The following is a 21443-nucleotide window of genomic DNA, read 5'->3' on the forward strand; positions in this document are numbered from 1 at the left end:
TGGATCCTGGTGACCACGGATGCCAGCCTTCGAGGTTGGGGGGCAGTCACACAGGGAAGAAACTTCCAAGGACTATGGACAAGTCAGGATACTTCCCTACACATAAATATTCTGGAACTAAGGGCCATTTACAATGCCCTAAGTCAGGCAAGACCCCTGCTTCAACACCAGCCGGTGCTGATCCAGTCAGACAACATCACGGCGGTCGCCCATGTAAACCGTCAGGGCGGCACAAGAAGCAGGATGGCGATGGCAGAAGCCACAAGGATTCTCCGATGGGCGGAAAATCATGTGTTAGAACTGTCAGCAGTGTTCATTCCGGGAGTGGACAACTGGGAAGCAGACTTCCTCAGCAGGCACGACCTCCACCCGGGAGAGTGGGGACTTCATCCAGAAGTCTTCCAATTGATGGTACACCGTTGGGAAAGGCCACAGGTGGACATGATGGCGTCCCGCCTCAACAAAAAGATTAAAAGATATTGCGCCAGGTCAAGGGACCCTCAGGCGATAGCTGTGGATGCTCTAGTGACACCGTGGGTGTACCAGTCGGTTTATGTGTTCTCTCCTCTGCCTCTCATACCCAAGGTACTGAGAATAATAAGAAGGAGAGGAGTAAGAACTATACTTGTGGTTACGGATTGGCCAAGAAGAGCTTGGTACCCAGAACTTCAAGAAATGATCTCAGAGGACCCATGGCCTCTGCCGCTCAGACAGGACCTGCTGCAGCAGGGACCCTGTCTGTTCCAAGACTTACCGCGACTGCGTTTGACGGCATGGCGGTTGAACGCCGGATCCTGAAGGAAAAGGGCATTCCGGAGGAAGTCATTCCTACGCTGATTAAAGCTAGGAAGGAGGTGACCGCAAACCATTATCACCGCATATGGCGAAAATATGTTGCGTGGTGTGAGGCCAGAAGGGCCCCAACGGAGAAATTTCAGCTGGGTCGATTTCTGCACTTCCTACAGTCAGGGGTGACTATGGGCCTCAAATTAGGTTCCATTAAGGTCCAGATTTTGGCTCTGTCGATTTTCTTCCAAAAAGAACTGGCTTCACTGCCTGAAGTTCAGACGTTTGTTAAAGGAGTGCTGCATATTCAGCCCCCTTTTGTGCCTCCAGTGGCACCTTGGGATCTCAACGTGGTGTTGGATTTCCTTAAGTCACATTGGTTTGAGCCACTTAAAACCGTGGAACTGAAATATCTCACGTGGAAAGTGGTCATGCTGTTGGCCTTGGCTTCGGCCAGGTGTGTGTCAGAATTGGCGGCTTTGTAATGTAAAAGCCCTTATCTGATTTTCCATATGGATAGGGCGGAATTGAGGACTCGTCCCCAATTTCTTCCTAAGGTGGTATCAGCTTTTCATTTGAACCAACCTATTGTGGTGCCTGCGGCTACTAAGGACTTGGAGGATTCCAAGTTGCTGGACGTAGTCAGGGCCCTGAAAATCTATGTTTCCAGGACGGCTGGAGTCAGGAAAACTGACTCGCTATTTATCCTGTATGCGCCCAACAAGCTGGGTGCTCCTGCTTCAAAGCAGTCTATTGCTCGCTGGATCTGTAGTACGATTCAACTTGCACATTCTGCGGCTGGACTGCCGCATCCTAAATCTGTAAAAGCCCATTCCACGAGGAAAGTGGGCTCTTCTTGGGCGGCTGCCCGAGGGGTCTCGGCTTTACAACTTTGCCGAGCTGCTACTTGGTCGGGTTCAAACACGTTTGCTAAGTTCTACAAGTTTGATACCCTGGCTGAGGAGGACCTTGCCTTTGCTCATTCGGTGCTGCAGAGTCATCCGCACTCTCCCACCCGTTTGGGAGCTTTGGTATAATCCCCATGGTCCTTACGGAGTTCCCAGCATCCACTAGGACGTCAGAGAAAATAAGAATTTACTCACCGGTAATTCTATTTCTCGTAGTCCGTAGTGGATGCTGGGCGCCCATCCCAAGTGCGGATTGTCTGCAATACTTGTATATAGTTATTGCCTAACTAAAGGGTTATTGTTTAGAGCCATCTGTTGAGAGGCTCAGTTATTTTTCATACTGTTAACTGGGTATAGTATCACGAGTTATACGGTGTGATTGGTGTGGCTGGTATGAGTCTTACCCGGGATTCCAAAATCCTTTCCTTATTGTGTCAGCTCTTCCGGGCACAGTATCCTAACTGAGGTCTGGAGGAGGGGCATAGAGGGAGGAGCCAGTGCACACCAGGTAGTCCTAAATCTTTCTTAGTTGTGCCCAGTCTCCTGCGGAGCCGCTATTCCCCATGGTCCTTACGGAGTTCCCAGCATCCACTACGGACTACGAGAAATAGAATTACCGGTGAGTAAATTCTTATTTTCTTTAATTTATCTTTGCATCATGTGATGTTTGGGGCCAATTTTTTTAAGTGCCATCCTGTCTGACACTGCAGTGCCACTCCTAGATGGGCCAGGTGTTTGTGCCGGCCACTTGGGTCGCTTAGCTTAGTCATCCAGCGACCTCGGTGCAAATTTTAGGACTAAAAATAATACTGTGAGGTGTTCAGAATAGACTGGAAATTAGTGTAAATTATGGTTATTGAGGTTAATAATACTATGGGATCAAAATTACCCCCAAATTCTATGATTTAAGCTGTTTTTGAGGTTTTTAAAAAAAAAAAAACATCCGAATCCAAAACACACCCGAATCCGACAAAAAAAATTCAGGGAGGTTTTGCCAAAACGCGTCCGAATCCAAAACACGGCCGCGGAACCGAATCCAAAACCAAAACACAAAACCCGAAAAATGTCCGGTGCACATCTCTAATAATAATATGATATTACAAGGCCTTTGTGCATTACCTGCACTGGCTTCTGCTCTGTGTTTTATCCAAGCTTTGTGTTGATTCTTGATCCTGAGTAGTGAACATTGACAGGTTTATGAGGACAGGAATACATCTGCTGGACCACGTGAGAATGAGAAAGCATATGCTTAACTTGTAACTCTTATATTGCCTAGGCCCTAGGTCTTTATGTGTAAAGAGTAATGACAAAACTAATTGGAGAGTAAAATGTTCCCAGTCTGGATCAAATTTTTGAAAATATAACAACCAACACAAACGTTTATTTTTTATTTTTTATTTTTTTTATTTGAATGGTTGTTATTATTATGTACTCTGCAGTTAAAGCATAGACTACATAAATCATAGAATCATTTTGTTTATCAAAAATAATCTAAATTTTTGACTCAAAGTAGCCACTTTCTACAGGTAAAACCGCGGATCACACTGGTATTCTGTCTACAATGGAAATCAACTGTTTGGGAGGTTCTTCCCAACACTGTTCAAGAAGCTCCCACAAATGTGTTGTGTAGTTTGATTTGCATTACCCTCCTGTCTTGTTCATCTCACAAAACAGAGTTTAAGTCTAGCGACTGTTCTGGTCATTACATGATTTACAGACTATGGTCTTGCTGTTTTCCTCTGGGATAGCTCTGATATAGCCTGGAGGTATGTTTTGGGTCATTATCTTGCTGTAGGATAGGGCTATTTAACAGGAAACCCTCCAGCTGTTGTGGAACTAAAGTATACATCCCAATTTATCCTGCAACAGCATGCCCTAATAGCAAAACTGTGGCAGGGCATGCTGGGATGAATAGTTCTACAACAGCTGGAGGGCCGCATGTTGAATACCTCTAGAGTGGGATGAACCCTTGACCTTCTAGGCGTAGACATACAGTACATACATACATACATACATACAGTACATACATACATACATACATACATACATACATACATAGTTGTTTAGATTGAAAAAAATACAATTTGTCCATCACGTTCAACCTCCTATATTTAATATAATTATTAGAGGTTGTATTCATGGATTTCTTTTTCTGCTAAAAAATTGTCTAACCCTTTCTTAAACTTATCAATTGAGTCAGCTAAAACAATCTTCTCTGGCAGAGAAACCCATATCTTTACCACCCTCAATGTGAAAAGTCCTCTCCTCTAACCTTAGGCGGTGGACATGCGTTCGATGTACAGATCTCTCAATAAACAAATCACCTCATAATTCCCTATATTGCTCCTTAATGTATTTATAAATATTAATCATATCTCCTCTTAGGGTGTGTATACACGTGAGATCCTTGCTATGCCCGATTTTAACTTGCTATTTCCCTTGAACTCCCCGGAGCCCAGCACCACCGATTTTGACTAACTTTTCTTGAGATATGGACTATGTGTGCTTACGATTTTGGCTAATGTGAGATGTCATTGACTTGTTAGATGAACTAGATAGTACACCGATCTAGCAAGGATTGACTTGCCTGCACAGTCTATCTTTTCTTGCGATGCCGACCTGGTGGGACCGCGCATCGGGATCGAATCGGGATCGCAAGGTGAAAGTCACCTTGCGATCTGCACTAATTTTTCTTGCGATTTTGACTATATAGTCAAAATCGAAAGAAAATATCTCACCGTATGTACACACCCTTAGTCACCTCTTTTGTAATGTAAACATATCTAACCTGGTAAGCCATTAATTATAGTCCAATGACTCTATGCTCTTAATAAATTTTGTAGCTCTTCTCTGAACTTTTTCAAGTTCCAATATGTCTTTTTTATAGTGTGGTGCCCAGAACTGTACACAGTGGGGCAGATATATTAACCTGGAGAAGGGATACAGAAGGAATAAAGAAATAATAAGTGGAGGGTGATAATGCACCAGCCAATCATTACGAATTTGAAAAATGACAGGAGCTGACTTGTTGGTGCGTTATCACCTTCCATTTATCACTGCTTTATCACTTCTCCAGGCTTAATACATACTGTATGCCCCAGCATACCAAATGTGGCCGTACCAATGATTTATACAGTGGCAGGATTACACTTTCTTCCCTTGTCTCCGAGCACAATGATTGGATATTGGAGGTTTAAATACCTGTGAGTAGTGTTTTTCACCCACACATTCATCACCTTGAAAAAGACCCCAGGTAGGGGTAGAAAAGCATTGTGTTATAGATACAGACCCTGGGGAGCAGCCATCAGGACTGGATACAGACTTTTGATACATCTCTATGCAGAGGAGTCAGAGTGTCCGGGATTTCTTCTCTTTCATGCGATTTAGAGCTGTTTAACAACAGTTCCACCAAAGCTGGCAATTGTTCTTTTTGGCTGCCTACACAGGACCTGTTCTTAGCTATTTATGTGGATGTTTCATAGTTACATAGTTGTTGAGGTTGAAAAAAGACAGATGTCCATCGAGTTCAACCTGTATTATAAATTTTGTTTTAATTAAGTGCTATATCCTTGGATATTTCTTTTAGCTAAGAATTTATCTAATCCATTTTTAAAATGATTGATTGAATCCACCATTACTACCTTCTCTGGCAGATAATTCCAAATCCTTACTGTGAACCCTTTTCTCTGTAAAAATGTTTCTTCTAACTTCAGGGGGTGTCCTCATGTCCTATGTTGCGTTTTTCTGATAAACAAATCGTTTGATAAATCCTTGTATTGTCCCTTTATGTATTTATAAATATTAATAATGTCCCCTTCAATCTCCTCTTTTGCAGTGTAAACAAATCTAACCTTTTGAGTCTTTCCTCATTATTCAGCGCCTCTCAAGTACCAAGATATCTTTTATATAGTGAGGTACCCAGAACTGTACACAATATTCCAGGTGTGGCCGTACCAATGATTTATATAGTGGCAGGATTACATTCTCATTCCTTGTCTCCATTCCCCATTTTATGCATGCTAACACCTTATTTGCTTTAGTTGCTGCATTTTGACATTGCGTACTGCTACTAAGTTTATTATCGATGAGCACTACCAAATCTTTTTCAACTACCGTTATCCCTACATTTTCCCCATTTAGTTTATATGCTGCCCGATTGTTCTTAGTCCCAAAGTGCATAACTTTACATTTTGTCTGTATTGAACCTCATTCTCCATTTATCCGCCCAGACCTCAAGTCTAGATAAGTCATTCTGTAGAGACTCAACATCTTTGACTGAATTAATTACCCTACATAGTGTAGTATCGTCTGCGAAAATTGCCATTGTGCTTTCTAGGCCCACTCCTAGGTCATTAATGAATATGCTAAACAGCAGTGGCCCGAGTACTGAACCCTGCGGTATTCCACTGAGCACTGAGGCCCATCCAGAGAACATCCCATTAATCCCCACTCGCTGTTCCCTGTTGTACAGCCAATTACTCACCTAAGTACAAGTAGTGTTTCCTTCCCCAAGCTCTCTTAGTTTCAAAATGAGTCTCTTATGTGGGACCTTGTCAAAGACCTAAGCAAAGTCCAAAAAGACCACATCCACTGCTTTACCCTGATCAATATTATTGCTCACCTTCTCGTAGAAGCTTATTAAGTTAGTTTGACATGACCTGTCCTTCACAAAACCATGGTGATTCTTAGTAATAACCTTGGAGATATCCAAGTGCTCTAGTATGCTATCTCTTAATACACCTTCCAATATTTCCCCACTATAGATGTCAAACTTACTGGTCTATAGTTGCCGGGATGAGTTTTAATACCCTTTTTAAATATTGGGACTACCTCTGCTTTATGCCAGTCCTTCGGTATCGTTCCTGATACAATTGACTCGCTGGAGATCAAATATAGGGGTCTAGATATCTCTGTGTTAAGTTCCGTAAGAACCCTGGGGTGAACTCCATCCGGCCCAGGAGATTAATTTATCTATATTTTACTTAGACTCTCCCGGACTACTTCCTTGTTTAACCAATTACTTAACAACGGGTCATTATTATAGTTTATGTTGTGCTCTACTCTCGTCAGCCTGTCCTCTCTAGTGAATACTGATGAAAAGAAATTATTCAATAAATCTGCTTTTCTCTGTCATCATTAATCAAGACTCGCCCTTTAATGGACCAATATTCTCCTTTTTTAACCTTTTAGCGTTTATATACTTAAAAAACTTTTTGGGGTTTGTTTTACTCTCCCTTGCAATTTGTTTTTCATTTTCTATTTTAGCTGATCTGATTTCTTTTTTGCATTTTTTTTTTTTACATTCCTTGTAGTACTGGAATGATTCCGCCTTCCTGTCAGACTTAAATGCTTTGAAAGCACGCCTCTTTTTATCCATTTGTTCCTTTACCTTCTTATTAAGCCACATTGGTTTGAATTTACTACTCCTGTTCTTGTTGACCTTGGGAATAAACAAATGAGTGTATTTATTGTGCGCAGTTTTAAAAACATCCCACATTTCAGCCGTATTCTTACCATGAAATACAATTTCCCAATTTATGCTTGTTTCAGCAAGTTGAAATTAGCTTTTCGAAAGTTAAGAGTCTTAGTTAGACCCTTATAGTGTTGTGCTATCAGTTATAGCTGATATCGAATGTGGTCATATTATGACCGCTATTTCCTACGGTCTCCCCTACTTTAGTATTTGAGATTATTTCCTCATGATTAGTTAGTACTAGGTCTAGTATAGTCTTATGCCAGTCGGTTACTCGATTACCTGGGACAAGTAATGATCTTTAAGCATGTTTAAGAACCTGTTACCCCTAGCTGTATTTACTGTTTCGGTGTTCCAGTATATGTCCGTGTAATTAAAGTCCCCAACGATGATGACGTCCCCCATTCCTGCAGCTTTTTCGATTTGCTGCAAGAGTTGTAATTAGTCAGACAAACTAATATCTGGTGGTTTATAGCATGTCCCTATTAAGAGCTTTTTTGTATCTTTACCCCCACTCGAAATCTCAACCCATAATGACTCCACGTTATCTCCAGTCTCCTTGTAAAGGACCTCTTTTAAAAACGGTTTTAAGAATGGCTTAACACAAAGACAAACACCCCCTCCCTTTCTATTAGTCCTATCTCTCCTGAAGAGGGTGTACCCCTGCATGTTTGCGGCACAGTCGCGAGAATCGTCCCACCATGTCTCTGTAATGCCTATTATATCATATTGGTCATTACTTGCAATTGTTTCTAATTCCCCCATTTTACTTGTTAGGCTTCTTGCATTTGCAATCATACATTTAAGTTTATTAGTTCCTGAATCCGCAAGTTTTGTTGTAGATAACATTTCCTTAGGAACCTGAGTTTTCCTTAAATTACTATCGCTGACTATTTTTTTCCTTCCCCCCCTCTCCACCCCCATTATACGTTATACATCCCTCTTTTCTTCACTTTCTAGATGTCCCACTAATTCTTACTAATATCTCAGGCATCTAGTTTAAAATCTTCTACAAACTTCTAACCATCCTTCCCCCCAGCACTGCTGCCCCCTCCTCATTCAGGTGCAATCCATCGCGACAAAAAAGATGGCGCCTGACTGAAAAGTCCACCCAGTATTTCAAGAACACAAACCCCTCTTTCCTACACCAGTCTCTGAGCCACACAGTTACCTCCCTAATCTCTCTCTCCCTCCCTGGACTAGCGCGTGGCACAGGTAATATTTCACAGAATATTACCTTAGATGTCCTTGCCTGTAGTTTCTGGCCTAGATCCCTATAATCTTTCTTAAGGACATCCCACCTACCACTAACTTTGTCGTTGATACCAACGTGCGCCGAGACCGCCGGGTCTTTCCCAGCCCCTCCCAACAGTCTTTATACCCGGTCCGCAATGTGCTGTACCCGAGAACCCGGGAGACAACAGACTGTACAGCGATTACGGTCCTGGTAGCATATTGCCCTGTCTGTCTTCCTGATGATAGAATCCCCTACCACCACAATCTGACTAGCTACCTTGCTTTCTCTTATTCCCTTTATCCTGGAGGGATCGCTCCTCCGGTTGCTAGAGGGAACGGTATCCTCCAGCTCCATCATTTCCTCACTGCCATCCCCAGAATCTTCATCTAATCAGGCAAATTTATTGGGGTTTGGCAGATCGGAGATTTCCTGTCTCCCCCTCTTCTACTTCCTTCTAACCGTGACCCAGCTAGCTACCTGATTGTCCTCGTTCTCTTCTACCGGTCTCCCCCCCTGCAACTCCTCCACCGTTCTATCTAAGCTCTGCTCGAGATGGTGAATATCCCTCAGTCGCGTAACAGTTTTCTCTAGATCAGTTACCTGGGCTTCCAGGGCAACCGTTCGCATACACCTCGCGCAGATGTTCTCACACTGGGACAGTTGCTCCAGGTGCGCATATATCATGCATGACATGCACTGAGTTAGATTCTCAATCATGGCCCCACCCATTTAAAAAACAAAACAAAACAACAACTCCCTGTTACCTTCCGAAAAACAATGCAATACAATACAAACAATACAGACTATGCAAATACAATACAAACAATACAGACTATGCAATACAATACGATACTATAGCCTAGCTGTGGAGAGAAACAATTTTCAATACAGTAAAGTAATTGATAATACAATGTATAATAATGTATCAGTGGAAAACAGTCAATAAAAGTCAATCCAATAATAAAAATTATACTTGCATGTTCGGGGGGAGACACGACCACCTGCAGCAGCACCTACTCACAGGTACCTGCTCCCCCTGTATTGGCTTATTCCTGCAGCCCTTCTCCTGGCTCCAGCCTCAGTCAGAAGTGCCGTGTACGGGCCACATCTGGACTGCCCACAGCGATGTTCTTCTACTTTGCTGTACTCCTTCCCTGCAGCAGCACTGTCCAATGTTCCAGATGCCCTGTCTTTGCAGCCTACTCCTTGCAGTACTGTCCTTGCAGCACGCTCCTGCCGCTCAGCGTCTCCCCAGTACACACTCACTCACAGTCGTCTTTGGCACAGTGATCCCCGGCTCACACTCACACTCCGTCTTCCAGCACCTCCATCTCCCCTGCTCCCATCACCTCCGGTTCCCCTGCTCTCACACCCTCTCCGGCTCCCTGGCTCACACTCACTCAGCCCAGCTCACACACACACACACACACACGGAGCAGGAGCACTTTCTCCCACTGCATGCTCCGCTCAGTCCCTGGCGCACACGCACACCAACACCTTTGGCTCAGCGTCCCGCACAAGCACGTCCAATCCCCCTTGTGTGCTCCACACACTGACACTACCGGTTCCGGCTCACTTCCGGATCAATACCTAATGTCTGAAATATATGAGCTGTTCTTCTCTCATATGCGATTCAGAACTGTGTGCCAGCAGTTCCATCAAAGATGATACTTGTTCTTTTTAGCTGCCTGCATGGGACCTGTTTTTAGTTAATTAATGTGGATGTTTTATGTGTCCACAACACCCATATAGTAGGAAAAGAACCTGTGGCGAGCGCAGCCAGCCCGCAAGAGGCTTGTTGCATACCCAAGCCGTAATACTCTATACTCAGTTACCCACAGTGTTTCCATCTGGGTAAAGCTATGGGTTTAACACCCAGATCTATTAAATCTATCTGCAGGTAATCCATAGTTAATGCACGGTAGCACATAGATTCCATGTTAATCGCTGGATTATGTGGGTTTTGCCTCTCATTAAACCTTTGAGGATGCATTTTCCACAGATTTTTCCTCGCAGTTCTGGAGTATGTGGCTTCTGATTCAATTGCTCAGAGTAAAGCAATTAGCCACTGATAAACCCTGCAGGTAAATTCGCCCCAAAGTTCCACTAATCCTCCTGCTTACAAGCTAAAATTGTGGGATAGAGAGTACTTAGTGGCCACAGTCAAGGGTCTATGGCTGACATTCATTTTGTATGAGGGCAATAGCTAAGAAGTAGTTATGGCTTCCTATGGGTGTATTAATGTACTTCCTAAAAGACTTAATTTGACCTGCTACAGTAAGAGGTAATACCTGTAAGTTTTAAGTATGCTTTAGTGCAGGGGTGGGGAACCTTTGGCCCTCCAGCTGTTTTTGAACTACACATACCAGCATGCCTTGCTACAGTTTTGCTATTTGGCCATGCTAAAACAGTTGCAGGGCATGCTGGGGTGTGTAGTTCAACAACAGCTGGAGGGCCAAAGGTTCTCCATCCCTGCTTTAGTGCAAGTATTGTCTGGTGTACTGTATGCTATTAAATATGTTTGAGCTATTATGTTCTCTTGTTTGCTTACATTTCAACAGTATATATTTATTGGAAAATAAAAGTTAATAATATTTCTTAAAAACTGAGTGAAAGAATAGAAAGTAATTAGGAGTGCAAGAATGATCACTTTTTATAAGAATGCCGCTGCATGTCTGGAGCGCATAGCTGGCACCATAAATTGCATGGGTTACTCCGTGTGCTCTTTAAATTCAGCATTATGTATTTTCAAACTGCAACCAAATAAGATAGGCAGTGACACTGGTTTGTTGCTGACAAAGGGCTCTCTGTCATCTTCATGTATAAAAAAGACATAGCCAATCTGTGATGACATTTGTTTTTGTTTTTAAATATGATCTGCAGGCGCAACATGCGTACTGAGGAAGAAGTTTTCAGCAAGCCAATTTTGGATTGACTGCAAAAAGTATGACGTTACAGTGTTTCAGTACATTGGGGAATTGTGTCGCTATCTATGTAAACAGCCTGTGGTAAGTCTGAAATGCTATGACAAAATTGTATATTCGTTTTAACATCTTATCTGTTTATTACAAAATGCAAGAAAATACATGTATTATTATTATTATTATTATTATCATCATTGTGATAAAACAGTGTATGTTTGTGATTTGGAGACTGAAAATAAATAACATGTTCTGAGATAAACCATGTCTTCAATCTGGGCCTTTGTTGCCTTGGAGATATAAACATTATCTCTGACAGAGCATGTCACTGTGCTCGCTGATGGTGACTGTCACTGTACGCTCAGTGTGAAGACAGTCCTGTTATAATGGAAATGTTCTAGTCTGTAAAGGATGTGTTGTGTCTAACAGAACACACTGAAACATCCACATCCACTTTTGGGCCACTTTGGGGTATAGTTTTTGTGTTTGAAGATGATTTTTCACATGTAGGCTGTTGTAGATTGGGTCCTTATTATCAGTTATTTTGCTCACTTTGGGCTGGAACATTTTTCGGAGCCTCCCCTTGGTATCAGCCAAACTCACAGCCTGCAGATGCGAAACATGTTTGGGAGCAAGCTGGGAGGAGCAGCTGACGGAGCTACAGTATGCACCCTTTTAGCTGGAGGCGGCTCCAGGAGCTTCCCCTGGTCCTGGAACTTTGCACCAAGCTGGCCCAACTTAACCTATCCTGTACATTGTGACCGGATGAACTTGTGTTCATCTTACTGGGTTGTCAGGTGTTTCTGAGGGGACAGTTTCCTGATCTGTGCTCCAGCTTTGTAAGCTAAAACAATCTCACATTGAGGGTCCCTGAAATAATTGCAATGTATTTGTATAAGGTTTTAAAAATCATATTAGTGCAAAATGGGCACCAGCTGAAACAAACAGCTGTCAGTGTTCAAAGTATAAACCAGTTAGGCCTTTTAATTTGATAGGGAAAATCCAATGGTCATTTCTACCCCTGTCTTTTTAGGTTATTGGAACAGTTAGCTCAGTGGGCATAGAAACCAGTTTTAACTCTTTCAGTAAGTGGCTTTCATTTTTCATGGGTTTTGTTTCTGCTGGGCAGAAAATCCACAGTGGAAACCTTAATAGGGGAAACTAATCACCTAATGTCTCGTTGTAGCATTTGCATAGTCCTAGATAGAGGGAGGCTCCACCCCTTCCCCTCAGTTACCACTGGCTGCCTAATGAACGCAGCCTCCCTTTTCCCAGTGCTATGTGGATTTACAAGTCTGTAGAGTCCTGTCAACACCCAGAGCCCGCATCTTTTCCCCTGCACCACCATTCTGGGTGAAGGGGTCAAAGGTGAGAGAGACAGAAATGGCACAAAGTTGAGAGGGATAGATAGGGCGAGGGAGGGGGCGCAGATGAGAGAGAAAGTGACCAAGGAGGAGTGGACTGTAGGAACAGAGTGGAGAGATGGGAGAGATATAGGTTAAGGAAGGCAGTGATGAGAGACTGGGGTGTGTGGGAATAGAGATAAGGGGGCAGATGGGACACAGAGGGGAAAGAGATGAGACAGGCGGAGCAAGTATGGCAGAGATGAAAGAGATGGGGATAGAGGGAAAATCACTTACATCACTGTGCACAATAGCTAGCAACCCGATGAAAGAGAGGTCCAAAATACTGTTATATGTAAATGTTGGGACAACCTCCCAATGTCATTGTACATATTAAGGCATGTGGTCAGTGTTTAAAAAAATAAATAATTATCTCTTGGGCTTTGACTGACTAGCCATGTGAAAACTGAAAGTATTTAAGAATAATTAAGAATAATGGTAAAGGCATAGGGTTATATGTGGTGGTTCTTCTAACCTGTTCATTCTGCAGTTCTTTTATGGGTAGTATTAGAAACACGATGCACGGGGCGTGGCCTGACCGGGAACGGGAGCAGCAGCATTTTTACAGAGCTCTGGTCTCTCCAGAGATTTATATATATTCCCCACTATTTTCCCTTGCCCAATCCCTCCCTATCTCTGATCCCTTTCCTTCTCTACACCCCGTGAACCCGAGGGAGACGAGCCGCGGAGCCGGGATACCAAGCCACAGGTCTCTGCGGGTTGTGGCCTTTCCTGCTGGGGAAGCCGGGGCCTCGATTTCACCTCCTGCCCGGGATCCGAGCTCCACGGCGGGACTGACGGCGGGTGCGGCGCGAATAGCCGGCGGACACCTCACCTCTCCCCTCCACCTACACAGACCCTGCAGCCTACCTCCAGAGACGCCTGGACATAGAGAGAGGGCTCCCTTTGCAGGCTAGCAGACACAGACGCAGCTCTGGAGTTCTCCCTGCCTGGAATCCCTGCATGGCGGCCATCTTCTTCCTGTCACTGGTCAGAATCGCTTACTGCAGATCTGCTTAAGCTGGTAAGGAGTGAGGACACAGGCAGCACAAGGACACATATTCCCCACTTCCTCACCTGGGTACCTTAGTGTGCAAAAGCTCCCCTCTTAGAATAGCATCCGCGGGTGCACCCTGCTGTCCCGGGCGTCTGCACCGCAAGCCGGCTGATACCGACGGAGCTGCTCTATCCATTTCTCAGGATCGTCGGCTACTGTGTGCCTGCCAGCCCTCCTGGATTCTCAGTACTGCAGGTTGGTCCTTTATATGTTCCGCTCACATGCCAACCTTGCTGTCTAGCCTACTCCCTGCCTCTATGCTGCCCATGTGACACCTCCTGCACACACCCATGAAGCCACTAACCTTGCTTTTTGCCTGATATAGAACCACAAGTCTTTACCATTTGACATTTTTATTGCTGTTTACTGCTACATTCCTCGGACGTGCAGAATACCTCCTAAAAGGTCCAAAATCTCCGCCCTGGCAACTTCTATTAAATTTGTCTCTAATCGCACCCCTGACCCTGCACCAAAGGGGAAGCTCAGTGTGACCTCTGCACCCTCCGTTACACCCTCCCCACTCCCGGCTTCTGGGCCGGACTTCGCCTCAGATGCGCCTCTTACAGTCCGTACACTTCACCAGATGCTCCAGGCCCTATGGACGGACATCACTGCTGATCTCCAGTCTTCTATTACTCAACTCGCGGGTGAAGTGACCGATATAGGCATCCGTACTAATAACCTAGAGGATAAAGTACAGGAGTTGGTCTCTTCCCACAACGAACTTCTTACTTCTCACAACTCGGCCCTGGCGGAACTGTCGGCTGTTAAGGACAAGCTAGCCGATCTTGAGGACAGATCACGTAGAAACAACGTTAAGATCAGAGGTGTTCCGGAGACAGTATTGACCACCTACCTCCAGGACTTTGCCCTCTCCCTCTTTAAAAAATTACTGCCCACAGCCGACACCAGAGATTTGTTGATCGATAGAATACACCGCTTGCCGAAGCCTCGATCCGCTCCCAGTAGCTCTCCACGAGACGGTCTCCTCCGCCTCCATTTCTTTCATATCAAGGAGGACATTCTCAAGGCTACCCGTATGGCAGAGGACTTGGATGTTCTGGATAACCTACAAATATTTCCGGATCTGTCACTCCATACTATAAATAAACGAAGATCCTTCCAACCCATCACGAAAGCCCTCCGTGACCAGGAAATTCAATACAGATGGGGATTCCCGGTTAAACTGCTGGTTCGTAAGGACGGCTCCACCTTTGTCATCTCATCATTGGAAGCTGGCGTCAAGATTCTGGCTGACTGGAATGTCCCTGTCTCGGTTCCTCTGTCCTCTCAAGGCCCCCAAGGCCCCCCTGTGCAACCGGACTGGTCCAAAGTTGGCTGACTACCCATGGACTTGATGTCTTGATGCCTATGCCTTCTCTAGTTCTTGCTAATTGATCTCAAGACGCCTGATGTCGGGACAATCTCTGTTTTTTGGTCCGGTTGACTATTCGGCTATTTACGTTATTATGGATTGTCCCTGACATGGGTTCTCGTTTATGAAGGGACTTTCATTATGGTGCTTCCTGGATTGGCACTACGTCCTGATGCTATATTCGCAAGTATTGTTTACTCGTATCTATGTATGGTATTTGACGTTCTATTTATGTTCTCATGCTTAGTTTATATGCATATCTTTTGTGGTTCTCACATGTTTTGTTATGTATAAGGTTTCATGGGTGGGGCTCACAATGGCCTCCCCCCACAAGTTAACCATGTTGCCGCTTTGGTTTTTTTTTTGCGGCACCTACTGTGGCCCCATATACTGGGCCTTTTGGGTTCTTTTTGTGTTTTTCTGGTTTCCCCCACCCCTCCTTTTTTTCTTTCTCTGCCCCCTATATCCCTTCCTTTTTCCCTATGTCTTTTAGACAGGTACACCCATGGAATTCATACGTGCTTTTGTTTCTCTGTCCATTGATGGTTAAGGTATTCTCTCTCAATGTTAAAGGCCTCAATTCCCCTCATAAGCGTAGACTGGCCCTCTCTACGTTTCATAACTATAGAGCTGACATTGTAGCTCTCCAGGAGACACATTTTTCTTCTTCATCCCCCCCCCCCCCGTTTTTCATGATCATAGATACCCCACCAGTTACACTGCTAGTGGCCCCGCTAAGCGTAACGGCGTGGCTATATTGTTCCATAGAAATACCCCTTTTACTTTACAGCGACAGGTTAAGGATAAAAATGGTCGTTACCTCATCCTTATTGGTACTATTGACAACACCTTAGTGACCCTAGTATCTTTGTATGCCCCCAATTCCCGCCAAATCCCATTCCTACGGGAAACCCTTGAGGAATTATATAAGGTTAGGCAAGGGGCGCTTATATTATTAGGAGATTTTAATCTTGTCCTCGATCCTAAAGTTGATAGGCCTTCCTCACAAGGCCCTAGCCCCTCCCCTCGGGATGTAGGCCCGTCCCTTGCTTTCAAGAAGCTACTTACGGAGTTCGACTTGTATGACGCCTGGCGCGTCTTTTCCCCTACAGAGAGAGACTATACTTTTTACTCTGCCGTTCACAACAGTTACTCTAGGATTGACCTTGTTCTTCTGGATAAGAGGACTCTTCAACATACTCAGAAAATCAAAATTCTCCCCATTACTTGGTCGGACCATGCTCCGTTGTTGTGGTCCTGGGATATAGGTTCTCATTTTTGTCCCCCACGCCCCTGGCGACTCCCGGAATATCAATTGACGAATCCTGAGACTCTAAAGGCCCTTACTGACTCTCTCTCTCAATGTATATGCAGACCAATGCCCCCGAAGATACTTCTATCTTCACGTATTGGTGTGCTCTAAAAGCGGTACTCCGTGGCACGTCTAACCAAAAAGGGGCTCAACTTAAGGCTCGCTCTAGGAAAACACAGGCTGACTTGGAGCTGTCTTTGCGGTCTTTAGAGTCTCAGAATCAAACCAGCCCTACTCGGGCCCTGTGTAAACAACTACAGGAGGTGCGAACTCAACTCCAAAAGCTTTTCATGCTTCGCATGCAATCGGCCCTAGCCCGCTTCCGCTGCAAATTTTATACGGCAGGAAACAAAGCTACCCGTTTGATAGTGCGCAAACTCCGTAGCCGCCAGGCCCGTAACCGTATTAAATGCCTCATTGCCCCTTCCGGCAAACCATGCCTTAACCCCCTCGATATTGCTAATCTATTCGCCACATTTTATGCCAAGTTATATAACTTGCGTGAGGACTCTACTGTCCCTCAACCCTCTGCGGCTACTATCTCCGCCTTTTTGGACGGCCTTCCCCTCCCCTCCCTGGATGACGATGCCCTGACATCCCTGAACGCCCCTTGGTCTCTGGAGAAGATTCAACTCGTAATTCGACAATTGCCGAAAGGCAAAGCTCCCGGGCCGGATGGTTTTATTAACTCCTTTTATTCCACATTTAGTGAGGTATTCTCCCCTCTCCTCCTGCAACTTTACTCCCAGGTTTCCAATACTGGTGCTTCCCGGCGGAAATGGTTGAGGCCTAAATCGTAACCATCCCGAAACCGGGTAAGGACCCTTCTGATTGCAAGAACTACCGACCTATTGCCCTCCTTAACACCGACCTAAAAATGTATGCCAAACTAATAGCTAACCGTTTGAACCCTTTACTCCCACGCCTCATACACCCAGACCAAGTAGGTTTTGTCCTTGGCCGTCAGGCCCCTGACAACACCCGGAGAGTCCTCGATCTAGTTGAATGGTCTTCCTGTCTTAAATCATCATTTCTCTTACTCTCTCTCGACGCTGAAAAGGCGTTCGATCGCCTTCATTGGGGTTATATGCGCCAGGTGTTGTCCAAGTTTGGTCTCTCCGGGGATATCCTCCGCTCTATATTGGCTCTTTACAACGGTCCTTCTGCTAGAATATTTAGTAACGGTTTCCTGTCCTCCCCGTTCCATATCTCCAATGGTACCAGGCAGGGGTGCCCCCTTTCCTCCGCTGATATTTGTGCTTGCTATTGAACCCCTTGCCCAAATGATTCGATTTTCTCTGAAATTTCCCGGCCTTACAGTATGTAGTACCTCCCATAAACTCTGCCTTTTCGCAGACGATGTTTTATTGTTTGTTTCTGGCCCGGAGACCTCGTTGCCCACCCTACATGATATATTGGGGCGCTTTAGCGCTGCTTCTTATTATAAGTTGAACACTACGAAATCGGACGCCCTTCCAATTAATATCCCAACTACTGTCCTCCAGTCTCTGAAGGCGCGCTTTCCATATACGTGGAAAGACTCCTCCTTAACGTACCTGGGTATCTCCATTCCCTCTCATTTCCAGAATGTACACTCACTTAACTATGTGCCACTACTGGATCACCTAACCTCATTGACTTCTACTTGGATGGGCTACGAGGTCTCCTGGTTGGGCCGCCTGGCGGCATTTAAGATGATGTTATTGCCAAAACTTATGTATCTGTTTCGAGCCATCCCCTACTCAGTTCTTCGCAAACTATTAACCCAGATGTGAAGGTTGATGTTGTCATATGTCTGGAAATGTAAACCTCCTCGATTGGCCTACGCATGTATGATTCGCTCTAAGTCACAGGGTGGCCTCACACTCCCTGATCTCCTCAGGTATCATGAAGCGTCTATGCTCTCCCAATTGTCCGACCTGTCTCTCCCCCACACTCTAAACCTTGGGTAGATCTGGAACGTGCCCTATTTCGAGACTTTCCCCTCACTGACCTCTTGTGGCTACCCCGACAACTCCGCCCACATTACCCACTTTCACCCTCTTCCATATCTGATGCCTTGATAATTTGGGACTCAAGACTCTCCCCTACCTTTGATATTACTGTACCCACTAGAAACATTTCTCTATCTGCACTGGATAAAGTGTTACCCCACCTCCATTTCTCCTACTGGAGACGTTTAGGTATGGAATCCCGTACCGATATTTTCTCCCCAACCTCCCTCTTGTCGTTTTCAGACCTACGAGCTAAGTACCGCCTCGACCCTTCAGCCTGGCTCTACTATTACCAACTTAAACATTGGATAGACGGTTTGACCACTAGCCCTACCGTCTTCCAACTCCCCACTAACAATGTCCTTAATAGACTGACTAAACTTTCCTCCCGTGGAGCCATTTCTGACTGGTATGGTTTACTGTCACCCCCACCCACCATGACTAAATCTGCCACTCAAATTAAGTGGGAAGCTGATCTCCATCGTACATTCACTCTCAAGCAGTGGGAATCTATTCATCTTTCTTCATTTTCCCTTTCTAAATGTACTAACCACACTGAAATGCACATTAAACTATTGCACAGGCTATACTTCACCCCATCTAAACTACACAGGATCTGGCCGACCACTTCTAAGTTCTGCTGGCGCCTTTGTCACCATGAGGGTACACTCTTACACGTTTTCTTGGATTGCCCTGCTCTGCGCTCCTTCTGGGATAAAGTATATGACCTTATCCACTCAATCACTGACTTTAGCCTGACTCAAGACCCTTCACTGGCACTGTTGCACTGGTACCCAGACACTGTCCCCAAATCATCTCATTATGTCATTGGCCACATTCTAATTGCAGCCAGAGCTACGATTGCTCAAAACTGGAAGTCTCCCTTCCCCCCTCCCTTTGAAAAAGTTATTTCTAAGACCCACTTCCATTTTGAGATGGAAACCAGCGAAGCAGCATACTCTACAACTCCCTCTTCCCCTATTATGAAGTGGCTCCCATGGCATACATACATTTCCAGACCTGACCCTCATTTATTTTAACTAGGGTACCTAGCATGACTGCACTTGTGAATATGGCACAATTCTAGGTAAGTCCAATTATTCTGAACAATAGGTCAGAAATGGGGTGGCTCCTGGGGTACGGGGCCTCCTGGACTGCCGTGGCTGGGCAACAACAGGGCATCGCAGCATTACATTTAATTTGGCACTTTCACCGTTTGTTTATTATACACATTTTTTTCACTTATATTAATTCACCCCATAACACCCCTTTTTTTCTCACCTATCCCTTAATCCTTCTCACTACACATAATTATTCCCTGCGATGCCCTGGGGTTGCTTGGCTGTGGTTTTTTGGGGGGTCCCGTGCCCTAGGTTTGAACCCCTATAGTGTTAGGTACTGCAGCAGAGTGGAGTCCCTTGCCGCGGGGCTGCAGCTTCATGCATTGATCAATTCATAACTAAACTCCACTATTTATTATATGCTAAGCTGTATGATATCAGTAATGCTAGAGACAGTGCACCTACAACCCCCCCTTTTCTTCTGTAGAACTACAAGTCTCAGTAGGTAGCACCTCACATTACTGGCAGCTATAGGTGTGCAGTCTAAGGCCCCTCCCTAGCATACATACATTTCCAGACATAGGGTGACCTCTCCTTTGTCCCCCTCCATACAGAGTCCCCCCTGTGACTTGAGTAACCCTCTATCTGTGGAAAGTTCATGATTTGTGAATATTGATGTGATTTATATATTGCTTTTGGATGACCTGTCTCTTCCCCTATGATTTTGTTTTTTGCCCCACTATTATCCTGTTTCCTTTTGTCTTTACTGTATTCTTGTTTTGATGCTTTACCATAAATAAAAACTTAATGTTGAAAAAAAAAAAAAAAGCAACACGATGCACAAAGTGTCCTTCTGAAAACTTCATTTTCCAGAAGTACAATTGAGTTTGGAATCTTAATGAAAAGCATCTTGTAACAAAAGGATTAAAATTAAAAAAGAAAGGAATACATGCTATTTTAGTTTCAATTATTGCAAATTACATTTTAATAAAATAAGAACAATAATACTAATTAAACACATCAACTGTCTGAGGTCCTGAGGACCAAGTGTGAGAGCCACTGGTTTAGAGCTAAGCAGACAATTAGTTTAAAGTCAAGGAAGGCCACTTTAGAGCCACGCAGGCAGAATCCTATAGAGCTATGCAGGAAGGCTCCTGTTGAACTACACACGCAGGACACTATAGAGCTATGCAGGAAGACCCCTGTAGAGCTACACTGGCAGGACACTATAGAGCTATGCAGGAAGGCCCCTGTAGAGTTACACAGGCATGCTCCTTTAGAGCTATGCAGACAGGCCTCATTAGAGCTACCAGACAGAACACTATAGAGCTACAGAGAAAGGCCCCTTTAGAGCTACATAGGCAGGAGACTATAGAGCCACACAGGAAGGACCTTAGAGCTACACAGGCAGGACACTATAGAGCTATGCAGGAAGTACCCTTTAGCGCTAAGCAGGCAGGACACTGTAGAGCTATGCAGGAAGGACCCTTTAGCGCTAAGCAGGCAGGACACTATAGGAAATTACAATAATGTATACATACATGTGCACACAGGGAGCGCTAAATAATCATAATTATCTAATTTATTTAGACAATAAAAAATAGAATGACAATGCATAATTTAATAATGATAAGATATATCAATTAAAAAATTAAAAACCATATCAAATGGACATCTCTCGTGGAAATAAACAACTCAGTTGCTGGTGTTAAAGGGTCCAGATTAGGCTATTTAGCCAATAATTACTGAGCAAGTCCAGAATCCTAGTGTATCGTTAATGTCACCAGCAAGTAGCTTTTAACTGTTAAAAGATGTACTGTAGCAGTCCAATGCCACTTAAATTTAAGCTCACCGCTGTTGGAAGTGTTTCCAAACTCCCATCTATTGCTGTTCAGCGGTGTCCCCGTCTCCCCTGC

The 21443-nt window shown here is 44.5% G+C and overlaps 1 protein-coding gene across 4 annotated transcripts in view; it reads left to right on the forward strand.

The window, feature by feature from the left end:
• The window catches only part of SLC27A6 (solute carrier family 27 member 6), a 195749-nt gene that overhangs the window by 53761 nt on the left and 120545 nt on the right, over nucleotides 1–21443 (forward strand). For all 4 annotated transcript variants that reach the window (XR_010250359.1, XR_010250365.1, XM_063964254.1 and 1 more), the window contains exon 4: nucleotides 11288–11412. Coding sequence is in view for 2 of the 4 variants with exons in the window: in XM_063964254.1 (XP_063820324.1) it covers nucleotides 11288–11412 (125 nt within the window). In the remaining 2 variants the exon portion in view is untranslated. The remainder of the gene's footprint in view (nucleotides 1–11287; nucleotides 11413–21443) is intronic.

Source organism: Pseudophryne corroboree, chromosome 1 (assembly GCF_028390025.1).
Source record: "Pseudophryne corroboree isolate aPseCor3 chromosome 1, aPseCor3.hap2, whole genome shotgun sequence".
NCBI classification, from domain to species: Eukaryota; Metazoa; Chordata; class Amphibia; order Anura; family Myobatrachidae; genus Pseudophryne; species Pseudophryne corroboree.